General features: G+C 41.0%; 2 protein-coding genes across 2 annotated transcripts in view; one reads left to right on the top strand and one right to left on the bottom strand.

Moving 5' to 3' along the window:
- Positions 1-11,305, bottom strand: part of elp4 (elongator acetyltransferase complex subunit 4) — a 53,245-nt gene extending 41,940 nt beyond the window's left edge. The window contains exons 1-5 of the mRNA XM_056404094.1: positions 11,120-11,305; positions 9,583-9,618; positions 4,923-5,044; positions 3,392-3,526; positions 1,815-1,951 (exon numbers count right to left, since the gene is read on the bottom strand). Coding sequence (XP_056260069.1) covers positions 1,815-1,951; positions 3,392-3,526; positions 4,923-5,044; positions 9,583-9,618; positions 11,120-11,297 — 608 coding nt within the window. The 5' untranslated portion in view covers positions 11,298-11,305. The remainder of the gene's footprint in view (positions 1-1,814; positions 1,952-3,391; positions 3,527-4,922; positions 5,045-9,582; positions 9,619-11,119) is intronic.
- Positions 11,306-11,348: 43 nt separating this feature from the next.
- Positions 11,349-25,311, top strand: immp1l (inner mitochondrial membrane peptidase subunit 1). Its single transcript, XM_056384614.1, has 6 exons — positions 11,349-11,481; positions 18,896-19,006; positions 19,126-19,214; positions 19,495-19,621; positions 24,446-24,556; positions 25,155-25,311. Exons 2-6 carry the CDS (start codon positions 18,902-18,904, stop codon positions 25,239-25,241), a joined length of 519 nt encoding a protein of 172 aa, XP_056240589.1. The 5' UTR covers positions 11,349-11,481; positions 18,896-18,901; the 3' UTR covers positions 25,242-25,311.
- Positions 25,312-25,549: the final 238 nt, after the last annotated feature.

A 25,549-nucleotide genomic window follows, 5' to 3' on the forward strand; every position in this document is an offset into this window, starting at 1 on the left:
TTTATGCCAATTATGCCTTCAAGTGAAACGGAGCAATTTAACAGCCAGGGTATCAACATGGGGCTGTGGACACGTGCAAGGGGGAGTAGCCCGCTTAGGAGTTTGTGTGGTACATGTGCGTTTGTAATGTGCCGGGTAGTGTGTGTGTGTGTGTGTGTGTGTGTGTGTGTGTGTGTGTGTGTGTGCGCGTGTGTATGTTTGTGTGTCAGTTTTGAGGCGGGGCTGAGGGCACAATGGTGCAGTGCAGGTGTAGTTTCCTGCTGTCAAAATGTCTGTGAGATCTATAACTGATTCAGACGCCACATCGGCACAACACTGTCACTATTACTCAGTAGATCGCCACGAAACACTGCTAACATCCATGGAGAAGATATTTTGTTATTTTATTTGTTCTCTATTAATAAGCATCATTATGTTGTGAGCTGATATTCAGCAAAATAGCGCATGCTGCACACTTCATGGTGAACACTTTTGAAAATTTATATTTTAAGCTGAATATCCACAGCATTTAATGTGTTTACATGGGTGCGCCATTAAACAGCCTCTGTTTGCTGAAATAAAGGAAGAGGGATTCTATAAAGCCTCCTCCACATCCTCTGTGCTCCAGATTGCTGTATTTACCCAGAGTGTGTGAGTGGGCCTTCGTGTGCCCTTGTGTGTTCAGCAGCACTCTCTGAGTAAAGAGCCTGCATGACCTCTGAACCCTAAGTACACTCAATGCAGGAGAAATCAAACAGACGCTGAGCAAATAAGGCTCTTATTTGAATAGACATACACAACCTTGAATTGAGTATGTAACCTCGAAGGGTGAATGACGTCGGCCATTGGGAAACTACTCAGAATAGGGGTGAGACCAGGTTGATTTTAACTGATTTGTATCAAAAAATAGTGAAAGGGTAATAATAATGAATGAGTCAGTATTTTGAGTTAATTTTAAAAAATGCTGTTTTGTTGAAACCCAATATTCAAAGTGAATATGATGGAAACTGCATGCTTTAAGTTCTTACGCAGACATGCAAAATGTTAAATGTAAAAATAAAATCTGGGGTGATTTCAGCTTTCTATTTTTTTATATTTTGAAGCAATTCAATGAATCTCAATAACTATCGATACAAATGTAATAAATAGTATTGTTTTTCTGCAGCCAGAGGTAATGAATGCACACGGTTTATTAGAGCTGAAACAATTAATCAATTAGGTTACTGCTAGAAAACTAGTTGTCATTTTCAAGCAAAAATGCTGCACATTACCTGGTTCCAGCTGGCTAAGATGTGAGTATTTGCTATTTTAAATTGCAGTAAATAAGATACGTTTAGTTTTTGGACTGTTCGACTACATACTGTGACTCCGGCTCTTCGGACTCCTGTGATGGGCTTTTTTCTTTTTTTCTTTCTTTTTTTTTTTTTTTTACAATTTCTTGGACATTTTAAAACAATTAATTAACAAAAGAGACAGGATTCATTAATAATGAAAACAAGTGTTAGTTGCAGCCCTATAGTTTATTAAAGTCTTACAAACGTGTATTGGGGAGAGCTCAATCTAGAATTTCTTCCTCTCAGGACAATTTTTCTCTAATGCAAATGCTGGTTGCAAGGCTTATATAGCATGTGCTCTTTAAATTATGTTGTCTGTCTGCATTGTTGGTTCACCTGTATTCTGTGAACGATGCCATGTTTGCTTAACAGTGCTCTGTGGATGATGTCTTATTTGTGTAACTGTGTTTTGTGGACGATGTCGTGTTTGTGTGCTAGTGTTCTGCAGATGGTGTCTCATTGGTTTCCATGCGTTCTGTGGATGATGTCTTGTCGTTTTACCTGTATGTGGGTGATGACTGGGTGGGATGTTCAGGAAGGTAGAAGCGGTGGCACTTGGCTGCCTGGCGAATTTCTGGCTCCATCGTCTTGGACACGTCATAGTAGTGCCCGAACCGAGAGGAGGATGCCAGGGCACTCTGAAGAGGTCAAAAAGTCAAACTCGTGGTAAAGAATATGTACACTAAAGCCCTTTAATGAAAGAGCATTTTAAATTATATTTGACACTACTGCCTGCTTCCAGATCTGTACAACAACTGGTGTGCATTTAACTCATTTCAGATGACAATAGAGCAATTCATGAGAAAAATAATCTTATTTGTGTTTCTAACATGTTAAATGAGTGTGCTCTGCAATACTATGATAATGCAATTGCATTGTTTATGGGTCATTCCTCAACATTCCTACAGCAGAGAAGTTAAATAACCACTACGACCACGCTCTTAATCATTTCTTCACATAAATGTCCACTTCTGACTGTGAAAGCAAACGTGTCAGGGACGCAGGGGAAGGCGGATGTTTTCCTGCAGCTGAAAGAGAGAGTTTTAGCTCTTCTCTCTCAGTGAAACCAGGGATTCCATTGTTAGAGGGGCCCTTAATCTACTCCTAATCTGGATTAGGGCCCCCGGTGTGTCCCTCTCCTGGCGGGACGAGGGGGTCAGCAGGGCAGGGGGGTCAGGGGCTCATCTTCTCTTTGTGAGCTAGGCAACCCGCTTAGCGTTCCATCCTCGCCCTGACGGCCTCACCTTTGATCTGATGTCTTCATCGAGAGAACGACACAGTGGGCTGTGCCAGGAGAGGTGTGTGTAAGGGGAAAGTAAGCGTTGACTCTGGGGGTGAATTTGAGATGCAAATCCTCTGGTGGGGCTTACTAGTGGTTTGTAAAGACGATTTTACAGAGGAAGGGGGAGAGGTGAGGAAAGGAGACAGATATAAAGAAGTTTCCAGGGAGAGAGAAAGAGGGAGAGGATCCCCTGGGACACACTGTGTGCTGTTAATCCACATAGCGATATGGATTATAGACCGAAGGGGGGAAACTGCAGAGAAGAAGAAGGGGAGGGTCACCTCTCCTCAAAGCGGAAGAAAGAGTGTAGAGCTGCCGACCCTAGCAGGGGGAAAGGCAGGGATTTGGGGAAAGACAGAGGAGCAGGTCTGGGTCATAGGGTTGAGCGAGCAGACATGTCAATGCAGAAGCTGCAAAGTACTCTTGTTTCCCAGGCTAAGCAGGGGTGCACGCGTGTGTGTATGTGTGTATATGTGAGTTGGGGACCAGTGGAAAGCCTACCTATTGCCAGCTAAGTGTGAGTAATCTGGTCGAGCTCTGAAAGGAAAGGCTGAGGCCTTATTCACTCCACAAAGGAGTTTAGAAGCTGATGGATTTAGTGGTGGAGACAATTGCCAAACCACTATGACCAGAGAGCCAGTGCTGTTATTTCTCATACCATCAATAGGAAAGTAACAAGTTGGATTTTGAATAAAAGTAGCATGATCACACTATTGTACCATACACTGTAATGAAAATAAACTGCTATTATTATAATTAACAGACAATTTAAATTTTCATTTGATCACCTGATTACCTGTACTTTTGGAAGATTCTGATAACGCCAAGCAATCTTCATGGCATCCAAACTGTCCTGAGGTTCACAAGACAGCCTGGGCTGCTCTGCTGGTTTGTGGATAGCAACATCGTCCAAGATGGGGGCCGGGAGTTCCTGTATAAAATCATACAGTGAACACAATACATTCAAATATGCTAAGTCTAATTGGTCAAACAGACATTTAATTTTCCTCACTGTTGCTGCTGCCATGGCATTGCAAGACAGTACAGTCATGCTCATCCTTTTAGTGCACAACAATGTTGGCTTTATGTTTTCCTAAAAGTCATGTAAATGAAAACAAGCCTGGGTTTCTTAATTGTGGCAAAATAATTAAGACAAGAAGTGAATCCTCATTACTTTTTTCACAAGAGCAAACGTGCATGACAAAGAGTTCAGATGGGAAAAGTATTGTTGTGGCAGCAGCGCAGAGGGATGATCCTTGAAGCAGCGTATCCCTGTATCAAAAATAATTAGATCTGGTATAGACAAAAATTGAAACTGAAATAAATCAAAGTTTCTAAAGCAGAACTGTAAACTATTTGTAAAATTGAGACTCCAAAAACTCTCTCATAAGAGAGCCTGTTCTTTCACTGTGCAACCAGCACCAAGAGTTTCTAAAAAAGTGTCAAGCAAAACACAACAAAAGAATCTTTCCAGCTTTTGGTTAAAAAAAACGTAGCAGAATTGTGTGCTAAATCTGATTGATTAGCTGATGCAAGTAAACACAGGTTTTTAAGTAGCAGAGGTGTTGCGCTGCATGTGAACGCGTTCTCCAATTTCCTGCTTTAACTTGATTTCTGCAAGTAAGCTGGTTTCTTGTGCGCATGTTATTGTAATGCATTAAGTACAACCATAGCATCTGAAGATTAGCATACTGTGAATGTAGCTGTGAAAACACTAAATGATGTGATATATCCCCATTGGGAGCCCCCGTCTCTTAATAAGCCTTTGATATGTAAAGAGAGGGTGAGGCTGTGACCCCTCCCACTATCAATCAGTGGGAGAGGCCCTCCTCCTGTATGCTGGGTGGCAGTCAGCTTCTGGGGCTACAGCTCTCTTCACAGAGTGATGCATCGGGAAACGTTTCAACAATGCGACAACCATGCCACCCTCGACCTTTCAGATATCCTCACTGACCCTGATACAGCTCTGGCAGACCTGAACGCCCACATCATGGTCTGATCAGCGTGAACCAGGCTAAATACTGTACATTGGTAGGTGATTAATACACTGGGACAAATAACTACCTCTAAAAGTAGGCTGACCATTTCCAACATCTTCTGATGACTAAAGAATAAAGAAAAGTTAAAAAAAAAAAAAAAAAAAAAGAAATTCTTCTTGACAGTACAGCAGTTGTATAGGGCTGATGCTGCACTAGACACATTGAGGCCATCGTAGCTTCTTTGTGGATGGTTTGTCAGGACTTGTTGCTTGGAAAATAATCATACCTTGATTTATAACAGAATTCCTTCTGAAAAGTTTACAGAATAGATGACACCTCCTCTCATACCTGTAAGATGTCATCAGGGTTATCTTGAGCTGCCGCCACAAAAAGTTCATGTCGACAGACCACTCCTTCCGCCAAGAAGTACTTTAAGATCATACGAGAGTAGCTATCATATCGGTCCTCCTCTAAAAAAAGAAACAAAAGACAACAGCAATCAGAATTATATTATTATTATATTATTCAGAGTATGAATGAAAAAAATAAACATACACAAGAAACTGTAATATAGTGCCATAATGATAGAACTGTCAGAAAGGCCAGAGGAAAGGATTTAATGATAAAGTAGGTAAAACATCTTCCCTATCAAAGATATATCAACCTAAAGTCTATCATTAGATCTTGTCGCATTCTGTCCGTTCTTTCAGATACCACAGATCCAGTAGTTCATGACCACATCACAGCTGCTGACTGTAATTGATGTAAGGACCGCATTCGGGCTACCTTTTGTAGGGAACAGATGAACAGCATTTGACATGGCACAGAAACAGAGGTGTGACTGTGTGATCTGACTATCAAAATGGAGATGACATCTTCAGCTCCCTTGTTAGGGTCTTAACATTATTCTTGTCCACTTTCACCTATCATTTCCCAAACCAGCAGCGGAGGTGAGAGGGAGGCTCCTGTCTTAAGCACTCGCCTGTGCCCTTGAACGCAAAGGTACCTCAGCTGTCCGGACAACCGTCTGGAGGAGGCAATATAGAATAAGATAGTGCCTATCCTCAAAATCCTTCCTGACATCTGGCTCACTTGAATCTCTGCTTTTTTGTGTGAATTCTGTTGGCAATGGCATCCATTCATTATTATGTTTCTAGTCTCAGTCACATCAGGTTTATTTATTATCACAAAAGTAGGTTAAAAGGAATATACAAGTTATAAGAAGGACAAGCAGAGGGTAATTCTCCACTTGGAATGATGACACTACAGATGCCTTTTAATGCATTTAAGACACACTTGTGTCTCAGGCATTAAATGGACTGACAGCTAATTGTAAACACTGAACATAATTCCCCAAAGGTAGCCTTTCTCGGTGCACACAAAGCAGCCACCACACCCCAAATCCACAAAAAAAAAGCCTGCATCATCACCATGAAACCCCCCTGAGCAGGGCACATAACTCTACCCAGCATGCTACTGCTGCTTCCTGTCACAATCACCATTTTGTAAAGATTTCATAGGCCTCTCCACACAATGACAAACAGTGGGCACAAGGACAAAGGCAGCAGTGACAGTTTAAGGTAATGGGCATACAGCTGACAGCTTGGGAATGACATCCTGACGTGTCATCCTCGAACATCCGGAGAATTTCCCCCTCCCACGTTCCCGGTCTATGTCCTCACCTACGGACTTAGGATGGCCCAGGAAATTCCATGGCTCTTCAATTTGTTGTCGGTGGGGCTCCCTGTTCTCTTATTGATGGGTTTCTAGGTCAGCAGGCCTTTGTGGCTTTCAGCAGGCCCCACAAAGACTCCCAGATGGGCCCTCTCAAGATGGGGCCTATTGTGGTTGTGTTTCTATGGGAGCCTTACAAATGGAACCTCCAGGAGTCATTAGGCTGTTGAGGCGGGGGGTAAGGGGAGGGGGCAGGAGGTGTCGGGGTATAGGAGCAACAGGGGGTGGGGGACGGTCATATCTTTGAGGTAGATCAGTCACTATGGACAGTCATGTGATGATTTTCTTCTCGGTTTTTTTTTTGTTTGTTTTTTTTTTTTGCTTATTCTGAGTTAGGTTTGGCAAAGGGGGGAAACACCTCTGTTTCATTCGCCTTTGAACAGAGGAGTGGGAGTGTAAGAGTCCTGAATCATATCTGCTAAAGCTGCAGGGGGAGGAGACAAAATATCTAGGTCAGAGTGTTTTCCCCTGTGTATGAGTCTTTGGTCTATGAAGCACTAATTTTTATACTGAGCAGCTCAATGGCCGTACTGCAGGTAAACAAATAATCACTTAATCAAAAAAGGATCTGAACTTTAAAATAAACACTGATACGAAAGGTGGTTTTATCAGTTTAATTGCCAACTGACAGCATTTGTCAAGCCTGATATAGTGCATATGTCATATCTCTAAACCTTTCACTTGTGTGACTGCAGTTTCTTACGTTATCTTTTTTTTACCAATGCACCTGTCATTTGTAGACAGATGTCTTTGCATCTCTGGAGCTCTGCTGGGTCTCCAAGAGGTGTATAATTTTGCTCATCACATGTGGAAGTCTGAATTTCAGAACCTCTTCTACAGCTGAAAAATATCTCCAATTACTTTATTTTATCCCGTAGTCTTATTGTTACAGCTTCTCTTAGCTTTTAATTTAAAAATGTTTTTTTTTATACTGAGCAGCACCTCCACTTCAGTTGTCTTATTGTGTTTTTTGTCTTTATGTTTTATGCTTTTATGCTAAAAGTACTTTCCTGCTGTAGGGCGTATGGATCTGATCTACAGTAAACTGAAATAACTGGCATGTAACTTAATATAATCTACCTTTATGGGCCGTCTGCAATTGTGATTAAGTAACGTCAAGGTTATTGTACTTTTCGTTGCATACTGAAATTGTTTTGCATACACCCTGTATGTATATTCTCACTGTATCTCTTGTAGTTATACTTGAGCTTAAATATGTTTTACTGTCTAACTATTTTGTTTGAGTTGAGTAATACTTAGTTTGTCAGTAAAATAATTATGGAAACTACTTTCAAGACACTTGTTAGTTTTCTACATCACCATTAAAACTGTGCTCAAAACTCATGATATATCTTATTGAAAATGCACCTCACACTGAAATATTAAAATGTAAAACAATTAGGCCAAATTTAATAGTAACTATTATGGGTGCACTGACAGAAAAATGCATTCTCTTAAACTAACTAATGGAATGAAACCATACATGGTCAACATAATAAGAGCTGCAAAGCTTTGTTCCTTCCTTGTTCCAACAAAAACACAAGAGATGAGAGATCTTCAGACAGAAGCCATACTGGGCTGATCCCCCTCTGGTTGACAAATCAGGATGGACAGCTCAAGACACTTCAAAGGCAGACAACGACCAGTCTGATAATTTTATGTGTGTCTCACAAACAGGCCATCACGGCTAAAGGGGCAGACTGTAGGAGACGACTGCCTGAAACAAACACAAACAAACACACACTCCAAACTCCCCCGATCCCACCCACCCACATAACAAAACAGACACACAGACGGCACAAAGTGCGCACACACACACGCACACACACACACACACACACACACACACACACCACTCTTTCAGAGACAAACACAAGAGAGCGCACACACGCATTTCACCTTTACTGTGTCTCTCATTACCAGATGAAACCAACCGTACATTGATTCACAAAATGGAAGGGAAGAACGCATTAGTGTGTAATCACTGACTCCTGCATCGATTGGGGGGATGAATTAAAGGGCAAAGCAATATCATCAGTTGGTATAGGCCTTGGCTACACACAAATTACAGCTTCAAGGGGAAACAAGACTACCTTAACCTTACTGTCTACCAGTGCATATAGCCTAGCCTATGATGAATGATAATAATAATAATAATACAGTGGAAGACATTTATGTCCCTAGAAAACCCACTTGCTTTGAATGTAATTCCAAAAACTTCGATAACACATCTGCAGATGAGCATATTAATTAAGGATCACAGTAGGAGTGTGAACACCTGGGATTCTAACTAGCGACCTTCAGGTCATTAGTCTATTTGCCATAGACAGTACATGCTAACCAAAGAGCCTGAGCACAGACAGATGGTATTATTAGCTGAGCCACACTGAAAGTGCTACTGAATTCAATTTTGGGAAAACATTTGATTTTTGGCTGTATAGGAATATATGATTATAGGCTAAAGCTACATTTCAGTGATACATTAGTGCAGTTTAATTTAAAATCTATACATTTTGTTGACTGAGAAGCTGAAGGATATAATGTTTCAGAAAAGAGTACCATATATGCCCCTTCCTTCAAGTGTCCAATATTACATATGATGTAACTTTATGAACAACAATGTACTGATAACTACCAAACCACAGTCTGCTCTAACAGTGCCTCATCATTTACAACTTTTCTTCCATGGTTCCAGTCTGAGCAATTTAAAGAACATGGCTTGAGGTATTAAAAGTCTGCTTTAAGAACTATGGTAAATTCAATTTAACTTGCTCGTGAAGCTGAAAGACAAAAACGATAATTGTAGTGCAGGAAGAGTGAGCTGCTGCTGTGTACTATTCATCACAGGCTGTGTAAACTGAGGTTTATTATTTGCTCAAAGTTAATCTCATTTATAAATATCTATTATTTACCACTTTAGCATCTGATAACAATGTAGCAATTTATCAGCAAAACAACCCATAAGAAGAGTTACAGTATCTACTAATATAAATGAGCTATGAAGGATCCAGTGAAATATGCCCTTCAATGTCATGGAACTCATACAGCACTAGTGGGTGTCACTAAAATGTCAAACAAATAAAGTCATCACAAATTTCAGTCAATCCTGTCTAATAACAATGTCCTTCTCACCATAACTGGTAACCGATTGGTTTGAACTTAAGATTGATGCCTCACTGTCTTGTCATACAAATACATCACATGATAAATATTGATACCACTTCATTGGACCTTTAAATTAAGCAATATTTGATTGGAGAAGTGAGTAGCTCACCTACGAGAAGTACTGTTCCGACTGCTAACCCACCACCTGTTTGTGGAGAAAAAACAAACAATAATATCAGTCACATGTTACAGACTCTGTCTTGCTCTGGATCAATGTGAACCACTCGCTTTGGCCAACTGCTACTCCCTCACTCTCTCTTCTGATTTCAACTACTGTGTATTCAATTTAGACATTTTGACTTGCCTCAGTGGTAAATAGGCCATGACTGTGTGTCAGTGAGCACATTAGCAGGATCCTGAAACCGAAGTGACTAAATGGAATACAAGCATCATTAATTTCTTTTTCTTTTTTTTTTTTTTTTTTTTTTACATATGTGCTGTTTCTACTGTGACATGTCAAAAAGTCTCTGTCAAAAAGGCCCTATAGAGATCTGGCTATCTGAGGAGACTTCTCATGTTTTGTTTTCACATTAGTTATGGCAGGAGTTCCATTAACCCTGTGGAAAATCTAAGGCAAGAGGATAAGAAGCTTTCAGGCCAGCAGTTGGTGATTCTGACTGCTTTATTAAATTAATTAAACATAGACTATTGTTGTTATTTTTAATTTAACCCCCAATGTTTTGGGGTTCTGTCAGACCATGGTCCCATATGTCAGTGTAGAAAAGTACTGTTTATGTCTGATCTGAGATTACAGGGGTTTAAACAGGTTAGGAGGCTGTGAGAACAAGAAAAGTGACAAATCTGAGGTGGCCACAACTGTACATTTGGTTAGATATAGCAAAATCACAATATAGAGAAAAAAACATGAAATAGTACACTCATCTGATCCTCCAAATGTCTTTACAGAATAAAGGAAAAGTTAAACCAGGAATGTTAGAACGTTTGATACATTGCTGTCCATGTCAGTCCAAGCATATCAATTTTGCGAATTTAAATTTTTATCTACCTGCCAGTTTTAGCTGCAGAAGACATACAGCTTGCACAAGAGAACAGCAGTGACCCTTCTGAGACAAAATAACTGCAATCCAAGTACCTACCCCTGTGATTTGATATGTATTTAAGATGAAGGGGGGCCATATTTTATCGTCCTACAATATGATAAAGAAGGCAAAAAGAGTAGATTTTCAGAACAAAGCCCATTCTATTGAATAATTTTAGTATAATATTTTTTCCATCATTTTAAATATTCCCCTTGTATTGTCTCCTAAAAATCTGAGTGTCTTTACATTATAATAGTTCCTGCTCCATTTGAGCACTACATGAATATCTTAAATCAAAACACACTCTGCAGTGACAGTACACTATTGCATGTACACAGGAAAACTCCACATAATCTTTCGACAAAATAAGCCTGAAATCTGCATGATGTCCATGATACTAATACCAACTTCCACACTTTCAATATAGTTTTTTTCTTTCCTTGCAGTCGGAAAATTCTCTCTCCTGTTTGGTTTATAGATTTTCCTTTGGATGAATAAACGCTGATGTCCTGTATATAATTTCAGTGTATTTAGCTGACGTTACATTGAGAAACACTGTTAGCTGTGTAGCTAGCGCTGATGGTAAACCTCAACAGCGAGACTGACCGAGCAGAAAGTCGAGTGAGGTGACACCGGTGGAAACTAAGAGCTGTCCGTTTTGAACCGAAGGTCTGGTACCAGGTATGGAGATTAACTTCCCCCTTGTTTTCTTCTGAAAACTCGTAGGATTGAACGTTGATCGCTCAGACGAGAGTTTACCCACACTGTTCACGGGAGCTGCCATACTGCTAATAATGTGGTGACGCTTGTTAATGTTTTGGAGCGTATTGTCCAATCATAAAAGACTTTGGTAGAGCTCGACCAATGAGGGCAGTGATTGTTACGGCGTCGCTTCCGGAAGCTGTCAAAGGGAAGTTCAATTTGTTCTGTGAAGTGCATGGTCAGAGCATTGAATCACACATTCACAGGTGAGTACAGCTCCGCTGCTATAAGCTGCTGTTGCATGGAATATTTCTGTGCTTTAAACAAAAACCGTGAGTGTATGTGTGCTTGGCATTAACCAGAAGCTATTAAATGCCTAATGACTTCTTGTGACTCCTGCTTGCTGCGGCTGTGACCTTGTTATTTCATAGCACAACATTACACAATATTGTTTTGGAAAATATATTCAAAAAGCAAGAATCAGACTAAAATGGTTTACTGGGTAATGGCGTATGTGTCACAGAACTTTTGAAACCTGATTAAAACTGTGTGTAACAAGGAGTATAGTCTCAGTGTTTTAAAACACACAGCAACATCTACATGAGTGACATTATTCCTCCTTATATGTAAAGCAGCCGTAATTGCCAGAAACTGAGCTGTTTTTTAGGATCCACTTTGTAAATTCTAAATGTTAAAACAGAGCAGAAATGCTTGTTGTTGCTGGCTACAAAGTACTGTGCTGCAAGAGCGTATAGCGTATCCATGGCCTATATAAAGAAAGACTAAATCAATCAGTCAAAAACTGTCTTCCAACTTACATCCTTATGTTATGGTCGGTCTTATGTAATGTAATGTAATAAATAGACCATGGATTGTATTTGTAAAAGTGCATCATAACAGAGAGCAGCTTCATGTGCCTGGGCACATGGTAGCAGCTCTATGTAAACTACTTTATGTGTATTCATGGTTATATGCACTGTATGCTTGGGTAGGCCTTGATGATATGGAATAACGTGTTATCTCCCACCATATGCAAAATTTTTTTTTTTTTTTGCAGTTTTGCACAGTCTAACCTGCTGCAGAGTTTGAGCCTCAATTCATTGTTTTGCTTACTGTACAATGTCACCATGTTATGTTACAAATAAAACTTTGAACTGCTGTTTAGTGGCAGCACCGCTGGACTGTATTGAGATATCACATTTTGGATATCGCCCAAGCCTAAAGCACTGTAGTCATTTTAAGCTGACAGTGAGTGTCACTGCGAATCCCTGTGCATCACTTCCCCAGTCACATTCAGTTCAGAGGGCGCAGCAGGTGTAAAGGTGCGGGAGAAACATGCAGAGCGTTACAGACATACAGAGGGAAACCACTGCAGCTCAAGGATAGCTGCAGACAGATAGAAGTGGTGAGCATCAGCTTCTTCTGAATGTCACTCACACTTTGAAAGTTTTGAGTAATGGTCACAGACCAATGAGCACTACTCTTAAAGCTGATAACACCAACACAGACTGTTCCTTCTAATACCTGCTCCACACCAATCCACCTGAGTAACCTGATAATGACCCACTGGCATCTTCTAATTTGAAATACATTCTTATTACTGGTAAGACTTTTTTCCCTGAAACATAGTAGTAAACTTGAGCATTTGAGGTCCAATATATGTATATAAAATATTATATATTATATGACTATCTCTTCCATTTTGAGCGTTTTTGTATTTTTAAACACAACAAAAATATCCTAGATTTTACCATCATCAAAAAAGTTGGATTTAAGTGCAATATGACATTTATCTAATGTTTGATATTATTTTTAACTCAGAGTGGTCCAGAATACATGTTAATATCTAGAAAATAAGATTGATATTATCTAAAATATCGAATTGGCATTCAAATACAATATGAGTCTATTTTACAACACACAATCAAGTATTATAACAGCAAAATCTATTCATAATAACTGAGCACGTTGCGATTACTCTTCTGCACGCTGAGGTCTCCAACATTAACAAAAACTAAAAGAGCTCATACATGAGGTCCAGGACTAAAATGTGAAATGTAATGCAGCACTGTGCTCAGCAGCTAATGGACCTTTTTCACTTTCTACATTTTGACATGTCACGCAAGGAGAAGCACAGGTGTTAATAATAAAATTCATGATGGATAAATTCCATTAAGCTGCTTTGGTTACAGGGTCCTAGTATTGTGCTTGATGGCTCACTGTCACACTGCGATGGGACACTTTAATGTCAGATAGAGTGTTTTTCCTACTATGAGAAGTCAAAATGTCTGCAATGAAAAAGGCCTATTGACGTATCCATATTCGAGAGCTCTGAATGTTCTGTCAGATTAGGTGAACCACTGGTAGGGGAGAGGCCAGTTTCTTTTGTACTGTGTAATGTCCACTATTAATACTGGTTAACTGATGAGTGATCAGTATAATCCTTAAGACAGCTGTGAAAAAGCTTTGTGTGGCAGAGAGAGGCCAGAGGCAGCACAAGATCACAGGATACTGTTAGGCTCCAGGGGAAGCAATCGCCCAACTGCTCACTTTACAAATGCTCTTAGCAGAGGCAGTCCTGCTGTTTTGACAGCACTGTTGAGATTTATATGTGCTGACAGGGGACCAAGGGAATATATCATGACTGACAACACTGGGCATTGTAGAAAGCTTATATGAGACAAATAAGATGCACTGACTGACCTGCATCTCAGACGGAGGAGAGCCTGGTTCAGCAGTGCAACGTGCAGGATGCCCATACACCAATGTGGAAACTCCTCTGCACAGTGCCAGTCACCTAATTCTTAATGCTGGTAAATCCTAATTGAACCCTTGGGTTCTGTAGCACAATACAGTGTGTGGCAGTGTAAACACGGCAGCCTAATTGTACAAAAATAACGTAATTTTCTCCGTTTTCGACGTGTCATCTGTTCATGTTTTTGCTACAGTGTTTTTTTCAGTTCTTTCAGTAGCTGTATCTGATTGAGCTATATAATGGCAGCAGTCATAACATGTCAGATCTTTCCTGGTCAGACTGTTTTGGTTCCTTCAGTTTAATTCTGCCATCAGGGAAGAACTCCGAGAAGCAGTTGACCGCTTGTGTCTGGAGGAGGCAAGATTATCATCAACATGCACTATATTTGTTTTGTTAGCGTTGAAAGGAAAGTAATATTCTAAGGGTGCAAGTACAATAAGCAGAGGATGGGTTTTGTACACAGCTAATTTAGTCTAAAGATTTGACTTTTTCCATACATTTATCATCTCATATTGTTTGAATAGCTTTATTTTGGTTTCCTGAGATTTTTTCCTGTTGAAATACAGCACGCTATATTTATCTTGACCTACGGGATAGGAGAAAAATAGACTATGAAAAAAATACCAAAAGCATACTCATTTAGAATTAAAGGAAATCACATTCTTAAAAATCATAGGTTGGCTTTTCTGCTGAGGTATACATCAGGCTTTGTCATAAGCTGGTCAGAGCAAAACACCAACTCCTTTGTGAATATGATACAACACCAGATAAGATCTCTCAGCTCTTTCAGCACCAGGCCAGCAGCACGCATTCGCTTGTGGTCAATACAATAAGACTTAGTTGCTGATTTTTCCATTCAGTGTAATTGGCTGGGGACTCTGTCAACCCACACTTCCTTTCAATTCATAGCAGTTGTATTCATATCACTTGGCTATTATTTGCACTGCCTGACCCATTGATTGTAGATTTAAACCCTCAGCTCCTCAAATAGTAACCTCGCTCAGCTGTTTCACGGCTGTGTTGCCGTGAGCAACAATGAAAAGAGCAATATGGAGATCAGTCTCTTCAATTAATCCTCTGATAGAAGGCAGACCTAGAAGAAATGGGGGCTAGACATCATACTCTGTGACTGAGACTTTTACATCTGTCACTCTCCGTCCAGCCAGGTGTCTGCGTCTAAATCAGCAGGATTATCTCTGATTGGACTGATAGTTGAAACAGACCCCCCTGGTTGCCAAACCTCCTCCTCTTTATAGCTCACATTAAGATCAAATCAAGCTCTGCGCAACAGGACTAATGCCCCACCCTCCTCTGCCTTCTGCTGCTCAGAGGAAGACATCAGAGGTGGGATTCGTCCCTTCTCTGGTGCTGCCTGCACCTCCAGACTCCCTTCCATCTGGGATCCTTAGGGAGAAGAAGAATATCTGACAAGGGACTTGTAAGCCTCTTAGCCCCCCTGTTGCCCAGCTCTCTCTCAGCCCATGTTTTCCTAATTTAGTTGTGTAAGGAGTCTACTGCAAGGCCCTTGTGTGCTGTTTGGATTGAAATTCTCTTTGTGGTTCTAATAGACTGGCCATGTATATCAATTAACACTACTCAGCCAATGGCAGGTTCAAATCTCTTGAGACCAGTGGCAGTAATTCCTTTTTGAATATTTCCTTATTGCTTCAATAATGTGTATTTAATTAGGGATCAATTTTGACGGTGTTGTTTGCTTTGCTTTATTATTTGTTTAATTTATTTTTTGCTCGCTGTTCCTGTTTCCTTTGAAATACATCAGTGACAATGATCAGATTGTTTTGAATTAGCCAAACTTAGTGGAACTGTGTGCAAGTTTTTCCCCATGTGTAAATTATAGTGAACATATTTTTTGTTGAATTAACGACCTTAATGATACACTAGTTATCTTTAAGTCTCAAACTTTAAGACGTGTCATTGTGTTGATGTATTTGCCACCAGTCTTTGATGATAAGACAATTTCCTTGAGTATTGCCAAGGTCATTTCATTGTTTCTGCCCTGAAGAAGCATCACTTTTACTCCTATGAAAGAACAATTACAATTTGCCAAATGCTTCTGAGTTTTTGAGAGACTCTTTACATTTTCTTGTGGATGTGTCAGTCATAGCGACATTCAGGTAGCCTCTTTATTTATGTCAGTGCAGATGACGGAATTACACCTCCTTCACGTTTTATTGTTGCAGGGTCTCAAATTGTTCACTTAAAACGCTTTTGACAGCTGGGTGGACACAATGATGGGCATCTCCAGTACTGCTGCACTTTATGCTCATACTTGATATTGCAACAAAAAAAAAAAAAGTTTTTTGTTTGTGTTTTTTTTTCAATTCATTTACTTGTGATTGCTCTGCCCCGAGTGGGCTGAGCAACCCCAGTAAGAGGATCGCAGAGTTAAACACACAATGAGGTGTTTCCATCGGCAGCTATTCATTTGAGATCCCTTCTTTTCGCCACTGTAGCGCTGTGCTGTGACCACGGGAGGCTGGTGGCCACAGATGGTTCAGCAGAGAGGGCTGCACTGACTTTCTTTGTTTTCCCATGAACATGTTTAGCGTGTAATCCTGGATTAACAGAGGGACTTTGTGTTAATTTACAGCTGTAATACAGCATTCAATTAATGTTGGTAACCCCCAACACACACATGTGCTGGGTATTAGGGCCAAGCGATAGTGTGGGTTGCCTGACTCTTTGGTCGGGAGAATTAGAGGTAATAGAGATCCAATCAGAGGTCTCTGTGGATGTCCACCTCATTCTGAATCCCAAAGGAGTCACTGCAGCTCACATATACCCTTTTTATGAAACACATAGGTAATGCTATTGTCTGTGCACATTCACGCCACATCACACCACATGCACACACACAGACACACTATCAATGACAGAGGGTGCCTCAGAAAACCAGGCGGCTGCATATGGACTCTCTTGATATCAGTCACTGGCCGTGTGATCTTGTTATGCAAAGTCCCTTAATCCCTACCTATGATGAATGCACACTGGAATGGGGGTGGGTGGGTGGGTGGGTGGGGGGGCTGAAAGAGAGATATGAGGGCAGCTGTACGGGAGGCTGTCCACTGTGCTTTGCGAATGAGTGCTAGCAAAGATTCCTGATCCCCAGCCTAGCAGAAGGAAGTGCACATGTGAGATCATGTCTGAGAGTGCATTACAGTACCGCAATGACAGAGATACTGGCGGAGGAAATGGAGAGCGAGACGAATAGAATATGTTGCCGTAGTACAGACCTGAGATTCACATTAACCTTTAGACCACTTGCTTCCCAACAGAGGAATTATAGGGCCAGAGGTGTTACTGTACCAGCTGAGGGAGGATTGAGTTTATAATTCCTGTGGAACGGAACAAGAGACAGGAGCAGGCTGCGACTGGAAAGGGGCACTTCATTTGGGCACTGTGCTGAGAGTATATATGTCCCCCCTCACCTGCTCGAGCACTGTCATTCACAGTGGCGGCAAAAAGCATGAGGGTTGCCAGGGGTGATCATGGAACAGAGGGAAGAGCGAAGTAGCAGCACACAGGGAGGCAAAAGGATAGAGTTGGTCTTTTTTGGATCAGAGAGGATGTCGAATGGGCCAAAGAGACAAACCATGCTAGGGATGAAAGAATAGATAGAGGGTTTAATAGGTGGAATATAGTTGGCATGAATGAGAGAGCATTGTGCGTCTGTTTGTGTGTGAGAAGAGTGGAGGGGGGTAATGGGATTAGGGGTAACACCTTTGGCAGGGCTTGGGAGAGCCACCTGACACCCGGTCTGTTGGGGACCTAGGGAGAAGGGGGGCAAGGGAGAAATTGGGGGTCTAATCCATGTCCATCTTTGGGAAGTCATTCCCAGAGCTCTGAGGATTTGGGGCTTTGGTTTCCGCTCTGCTTGCTTTGGTTAATAATACCCTGGGAGGGAGAGAAGACATGGAGAGAGAAATAGGGAAAGAGACAGAAGGAATGGGGGAGACAGAGAAAAAGATTTCTTTACCCTGTGGTGGACTGGCAGGACAGCGCCCTGAACCAAAAATGTTTGAAGTACATACTAACCTCTAAGCCAAGTTGTATCTATTCTTTTCTAAACATACAGTTCTGTTTGTTTGTTTGTTTGTTTGTTTGTTTGTTTGTTTGTGTGTGTGTGTGTGTGTGTGTGTGTGTGTGTGTGTGTGTGTGTGTGTGTGTGTGTGTGTGTGTGTGTGTGCGCAGGTGCGCGTGTGTGCGCGTGCGTGCGCAGGTGCGCGTGCGTGCGCAGGTGCACCTGCGTACGCACCCTGCATGGTTGTGTGCAAAGATTGACTTACTTTCTTCTGTCCATCCAACAGGTTGCAGCTTGAGTAAAAGTCAATAACCTGAGTGTGGCTGGGATGTTTGCTCAGAAGACACACGGATAGTCCTTGTGTGTGTTTGTGTGACAGTGTTTGCAGGGCGAGAGGTTGGGCGCTGGGTTGTCTTTGTGTTTCTATGGTGCTGACAGAAGTTGATAACTGTTCTAATGATTGTGGTGGTAGTGGAGGCAGCACAGTGTCAGGGACTAGCTGCAGACGTTGCGGAGCTGCTTGGCTGGATGTGTCACAGCTTCTGTGTTTGTCCATCACCTCAGCACAAGGTGTTGATTGGTCCATCCTACACTGGATCAAAGTTCAGGGCAGTTTTCTGGTGTGAACTGGCTGCTCAGCCTCTGAGAATGAAACACCAGGGAATGTGCCATTTTAGCAGTAGGCCAACTGTGACAACCTTGTCCACACTTTTAAAAATTAAACCCCAAACAGCTTTTGTTTTTAGAAATCCTGTAAAGGACATAAGCCTACCATAAATGTATCAGACACTGAATCATTTTTCACCACTGTATATATAAAGCACTTGATAGCTATACACATTTTACATTATGCCATAACTTATGGTTGTGTTTTTTGCTGTAGGTGGAGATGTTCCGCCGTGCGCTGGGGAAGACCTTGGGGTTTGTGGGCTACACAGTCCAGTATGGCTGCATTGCACATTGTGCCTTCGAATACATTGGAGAATTTGTGGTGGTTGGTATTTTTTAATATTACAGAATTGATTAATAACTGATATTTTTTTCTCAAATTAATTTCATCCATTTATGTAGAAGAAATAATTGTGTTTTTTGTTGTTGTTTTTGTTGCTTCAGTGCTCTGGTCCATCCATGGAACCTACCATTGTTAACTATGATATAGTCTTCTCTGAGCGGATGAGTCGTCATCTTTGCAAAATACAAAAGTGAGTTCCAGTCAGTGGACTCATGGCAAAAAAGGAGACAATAACCATGTTGGAATATGTTTTATGTATAAGTAATATTTCACAGTTTACATTTTTGATTAACTGGAAAATTTGTGACCATTTTTTTCCTTTTCTTTTCTCAAACGAGTAAAGGAAAGGATGTCAGCAATTTCCTACAGATACACAATACATCATTGATAATTCAAGATATTTAGCATTTTCTGTGAATGCACCCTGAGTTGTGTCAAATTAAGTGCTTGTGTTTATGCTTTCTTTTCAGGGGTGATATAGTAATTGCAAAAAGTCCATATGACCCAAATATGAACATCTGTAAAAGAGTAATTGGGTTGGAGGGAGACAAAGTCTGCACAAGTGCCCCATCAGATATGTTCAAGGTCCATACATATGTGAGTATGTTACATCATACAAACCCATATTTGATGAATGTTTAATGCTTTTCAGCTGCTTTGCTTGTATACATTTCCTGTGATTACCTGCTTTACCAAGTACAGTTCCTGGTGGCAGTTTTACTGTTTTGCTTCCTGCAACTCAAAGAGTCTCTATGGAAGAAAAAAGGTTAAAAAGATATAGTGAAAGTATGAATGAATAATGCGTTTACAGCAAAAGACTTGATAGTTTGTTTCACCCTAAAATGACAAACAGAATCTCTATGCCTAATGCAAAACTGTCTCTCTGTTTGTCTTTGGTTTTCTTTGTGTTTGTACCACAGTCTATAGACTATCACAGTTGTTTACATTTTAGACCGCACACATCCATTTTGTGTCATTGGTCAAAATATCAGCTTTTGACAACACCTATATTTCCTCAGAACAGTGATAAAACCAGAGAGTGAGCAGGGGTTCTGCTGCTGAAACCACTGTCATTGCTTTTCTATTACTACTCTCCCCAACGCCCACAGCTCAGGCCTGCAATCTCTCTGAAGCCTGTTAGAGTTAGTGCCAGCCGAATGGACAGACTGATGGGTGGGCGGAGGTGTGTGCGTGTGTGTGTGTGTGTGTGAGAGAGAGAGAGAGGAAGAGAGACAGAGCGTACATACGTCTGCAAACCAGAGGTTGCGTTTATGTTGCATGTTTTTGAATTTATTGTGTATTTTATAGGCTGTGGGCAGACTGTTGAATGGGTTCAGTGAAACATAGCATAAGGCCAAGCCTGTAAGTGTCATTCAACAAATGAAATGAGAAATAAAGAGATTTCCTCTTCTGTTAGCTTCACCTCCACATACAGGGAAATGAACTTGTAATAGGTGACATTGTTGCATTGGGCTTCATGATCCCAGGATGTAGTTATGGATTCAAGTCTCAGTTCAAGTCATTTTTAAACTTGCCACTAGGTGGAGACCTGCTATATTTTGGCTTTCCCATGAAGTGTAGGATAAAGCTTATTGACCTCTTGTCATTTTGGATGCTCCACTTTTATTTATTTATATCCCACAGCTACCTAAATCAGTCAATTTATGATGACATATTGGTGGCATGTAGTTTTCTGTGCTTCAGGTCACTTTGTAAATCTTTCTTCAGTTTCCTACAGTCAGTTAATCTCAATCACGTTCATGGGGATCTGCTTCATACCAAGTGGCAACCTCCAAGGCTGAAAAGGGATGCCAAAGTGACGAATACGGTAGTCCCTTGAATGGCAACTTGAGGCAGAGGCAGGTACTGCCAAGATGTCATTGGCGGGGCAACCCACTCTGAGCTTAAAAAGACCTATGAGATTTATGGGGGATGTCACAGAGGTTACGTCCCTCTTTTACAGTCTATGCTTCACACCAACAATAAGTATGACATGTATTAGAGATTTTGCGAATCAGATGTTCTGTCTTCTGACTGACACATTTTTAAGGCCTGACTTTGCAACAGTGTGATCCCCCTTTTATCTGGCTAACAGACCTATATGCAAAGATATTCAGTTAACACTGGTTAAAAAAGAAAAAGCAGCAACTCCTCACATTTGAGAAGCTGGTAACAGAAAATTTGTCATTTTTTGCTTGATTAAACAAAAGACAGGCTTAGTTGATCATCAAAATTGTTACTGATTAATTTTCTGTCCATCAACTAATTGATTAATTGACCAATCATCTCATCTTATGTTTGAAAAAGTAAAACTGCTTAATTTGTCAAGTAGGGATTGCTGACATCAATAATGTGTTCATATCAGCCATATATTTTTCAAATGGTCGCAACCTTACATATTTGTTCTATTCATTTTACCAGATCAAATGATTGTTTTCAAACTGTAAAGTAGTGCAAAGCTAAAAGTGATATTTGTACAGTAAGCCTCCAACATCACTAGTAGAACAAATGTACCTGGGTTTTGTTTGGATTCATTATGCAGCAGGAATAGGATGATGATGAGGGTTGATGTTTACGGAGGGAATTGTCCCACCCTGGAAAAAAAGTGTTGTGCTGTGGTAAAAATATGGGATATTCTGCATGTGTATTTGTAATTCTTTGTTTTGCTACCCTAAACTGTTCCCGTCATGAGCTTCACAAAGAAGGTGGTAAGCTTGAAATAACCATTAAGTCTTCACAAAGCTGATTGTCACTAAGCTATTTTTAAATTTGTGTTAATTTTTTTTACACCCAGGAGCAAAATCACTGGCTTTATGTAACAGCATTTGAGATAACTGAGAAAATACCCGCTGTTCACATAAATGTTGGGGTTCCCTTAGGGGAATTTTTACCCCCCCCCCCAGAGAATGTATGTGTTTTTGTGTGACTATTAGGATGGTGTGAGACAATATGGGTGGACCTGTAAAGATGAATTTTGGAAGGCGGTGTTAGATGCTGTCATCACCTCCTTTTTTTGTTCTGACAGACAGACAGGTCCTCTCTACCCTCAGAGATCCAACAGGAGACTAATTGCCCTGTCACCTTTTAGGAATCATTTCTGTGTCTGAGCTATTGTGTCAAAACAATGACACTTGATCCCTAATATTATAGCAAAGAGAGAGACAGACAGAGGGTGAGAGAGATATGATCTGTTTTTTTGCTGTAAAGATGGACAGAGCAATATGGTGAAAGATGAATTCTATAAGCCTGTATGTATTTAAGCAGAACATAATTCACCACCTCAATCATGTTAACATAATGAGCACTGTAATAGTGTGGCTGTTAAACAACACACCTCCGCAGTGAGGAGAGCTCCAGTTTCAGCTCATCTTGACACATCTGACAGGTACACAATGCCTTGTGTTGACCCAGCCTACATCCACAGGATCTCTGCCATCCATCAAACAGGAGCTGCCGGCAGGGCAGATTAAAGTGACTCCATGTGTAGATACTACAACTCGTGTGTTGGGCCTACATGGATCTATTCTATGGGGGTGTGTGTGGTTGGAAACATCATCTGCTCCACTGTCAAAATGAGACATGTTGATACTTTTTGTGTGCTAAAGTGACGAATGACTCAAGTATTTCCTCACCACCATGTCTACAAAGAAACCTCTTAAAGAGAGTAATGATATGCATGCAGGGAAACAAGTGAGGCTCATGGTTTTATGGTGATTTACACGTGTTTTGAAACAGCATTTAATTTTGAGAAACTCGGTCAAGGATAGTGCTTTACACTGCTGTAGTTTTTGTTCAGAAGTTTGCCTGTGGCTCACTATGTTTTTTTTTTTTTTTTCCTTGTTCACACCTGGGACTTGCAAGGTGGTATGCACAAGCTTTTATCCTCATGCTGCCCACAGTACAGCGGTTCAGATTTCAGACTTCTTCACTCTCTCACTTTTCTGAAACATTGCCTGGTTGATCTTTAAGGTATTCTTGTCTTCACTCAAGCTTAAGTTCTTCTATTTGTTTTATGAGAATCAAAGTCCCGTCTTTTGCCATTGTTGATTGGATTGATTGACTGTAACAGAGCTGAAGTGATCAAGAGCGGCTGTGAAAAGCATCCTATTATCAAGAAATGAAGTGTTTTTGTGTTAAGGCTGTCCATTCAGCAATGATTTTACCAAATTCTGGATAAACACCTGAAATTTCTTTATCAAACCTCAACGTCTTTAGGATGAGTGATGAAAATGAATTGTCTTTTTAAGGGGAAGATGAGGAGAAACGGGATTCTGGTTTGACAGATGACAAACGGTGGTGTTTCTTTTTCCTGTGCTTGGGAGCCAGCATATGTTACCATGTTAATGAGGTGTAATGGTGGGAATCCAGCATGCTGACATATGGTTCTCAGATGACTCCTTTAATGATATTCATTTGTGTCGTCGTTATTTAGTGAGTTGTTTACCTCATGTTAGGTCAACATGTCACTGGCTCATGATTATGTCACGTCATCTGTCTCAATTATCGAATATGAAATGAAACGCAGCATCCCACTGTAGGTTTGAAAACTGTAATCAGAGAGCTGGGTGATAGGAATAAGGAATACGAGCTGAGGCGAAGATGTAACGTCACCTCAGTGTGGACAATATTCTTTTTCTTTATTCATATTATTCTCTTTCCTCTAGAGGACTTTTGCCGTTAAAAAGTTAGGCAACACAAAAATAGACTCGTGGATTGTGATGCCCATTATGACAATATAATGTGTTGTTGATCCTGTCTGCACATATAGGGGGGACAGCGCACTTAATTAGGGCCTTGACAAGCCTACTCTTCTAAAGTGATGAGATTAATCATAATTGGTGTCACTGTGAATTAGAGCCCGCTTGGATGACTGCCCCACTGGCAGGTCGGACCGCGGTGGAGACCCTTGGACACTGCTGTTAGCCGCAGCTTAGCCCTCTTTTCTCCCTCTTTCTCTCTCTGTCCTTCTCTCTCTCCCTCTCTCTCTCTCTTTCCCTCTGTCTCTCCCTCTCTCCCTGCCCAGCTATCTCAGGCCCCTCTCTAGCTTTGCCCTCCCTGGGTAAGAGGGGCGCAGATCTCAGCCAACAGCCTAATGACCCCGTTTGAAGTTCTTCTAAATCCCTCCCGACCCTGCCCGTTACCCATGACCCCTCTCCTAAGACGGTGCGGGGTTAAAGAGGGACAGGCAGGTTGACGTTAAGATAGGCTGAGGAGGGAGGGACGGCTGAGCCGACTGTTTAGGAGTAGGGGGTGGGGTTAAGGTAGATTCTCACTACATAATAGATCAACTCACTTAAAGTTAAAGTTAAGTAGTGCTGCAATTTCAGAGTGTTGCTTTCTATTTGATTCCTTTGTTTTGCAGTAAAACAGTCTATTTCATAATCATTTTTTGCCCCTTTTTGTGTTTTGTGATATTTTCAGGTTCCAAAAGGCCATGTATGGCTAGAAGGGGATAACCTTAGGAATTCCACTGACTCGAGGAGTTATGGCCCAGTTCCCTATGCCCTCATCCGAGGGCGTGTTTGCTTAAAGGTAACAGGGAAGGTGTACTATACATGTGTTGTCAAGTATTCAAATCAATATTTGGAAAGTCAGGGCATTAGTGTTGTTATGTCTCTCATACATGGGCTCTGACTGTGCTAGGTGTTGAGCTCCTGGCCAAGCCATATATGATGATGTTTTTTTTTTTTTTATTTGGGTTTTTTTTTTTTTTTTTAATCAGTCCAGTATGGCCATTATAAGCACAGTGCAGAGATGTGAGTCAGTTGGAAGTTCAAAGCAAGTGTGTCTGATTGACCAAAGCCTGGACAACATATTGTCTAGCTTTCCATTCTGCTGTGTTGTCATGTCACGGGATGTCATAGCAACCACGACCCTGGAAACAGGTCAGCCAACCTTCTGCCCATCTGATTGGACAGCGACACTCCACTGGAGGCCCTATTACGACAGCTGATGAAATAACAAGATCTTCTATGAAGTCAAACACATCATTAAAAGCCATATTAGCAAATGTGTCCAAGAAGTGAGATAATGTATTGTACATAATGGTTGGAAGTGCTTTATTTTGTCATTACATGAGTCTTATCTCTGTTTTAACCCATTATTTCGTTCTGCCCTTTGTCCTACGCAGCTCTGGCCACCGCATAGTTTTGGGACCCTCAGTGAAAGCCCAACAAGACGGATCATAAAAACTCAGAGTGACTCAGACTCAGATTGACTCATGCACTTTGTTTATACTGTACGTTACTTTGTTTCCAGTCATTTTTGAATAAAACACTTTTCAATTATACAGGCCTCATCATTTTATTGTTTTATAACTGACAGCATCCTGTCATTTGAAGCTTATGGTGTGCTGGCTGTGGCGGTGAAGCACTGTAGGAACAGCACTGCATGAGCAGCGAGTAAAGCTGTGTCTCTGTGGAAATGCTAATGGCAGAGAGCACGGAGAGGCAAATGTGAGATGCAAGGTGTACATTGGGGATTGTGCTCATTCAGTAATAACACAAACAAATAATTAGGTTTCAA

The sequence above is a fragment of the Seriola aureovittata genome, chromosome 1 (genome assembly GCF_021018895.1).
Source record: "Seriola aureovittata isolate HTS-2021-v1 ecotype China chromosome 1, ASM2101889v1, whole genome shotgun sequence".
Taxonomy (NCBI): domain Eukaryota; kingdom Metazoa; phylum Chordata; class Actinopteri; order Carangiformes; family Carangidae; genus Seriola; species Seriola aureovittata.

Coding starts and splice junctions, on each gene's coding strand:
- immp1l (XM_056384614.1), top strand. CDS start 18,902: ATGTTCCGCCGTGCGCTGGGGAAGACCTTGGGGTTTGTGGGCTACACA. Junction 19,622..24,445: donor TGTTCAAGGTCCATACATAT/GTGAGTATGTTA, acceptor TGATATTTTCAG/GTTCCAAAAGGCCATGTATG. Junction 24,557..25,154: donor GAGGGCGTGTTTGCTTAAAG/GTAACAGGGAAG, acceptor TGTCCTACGCAG/CTCTGGCCACCGCATAGTTT.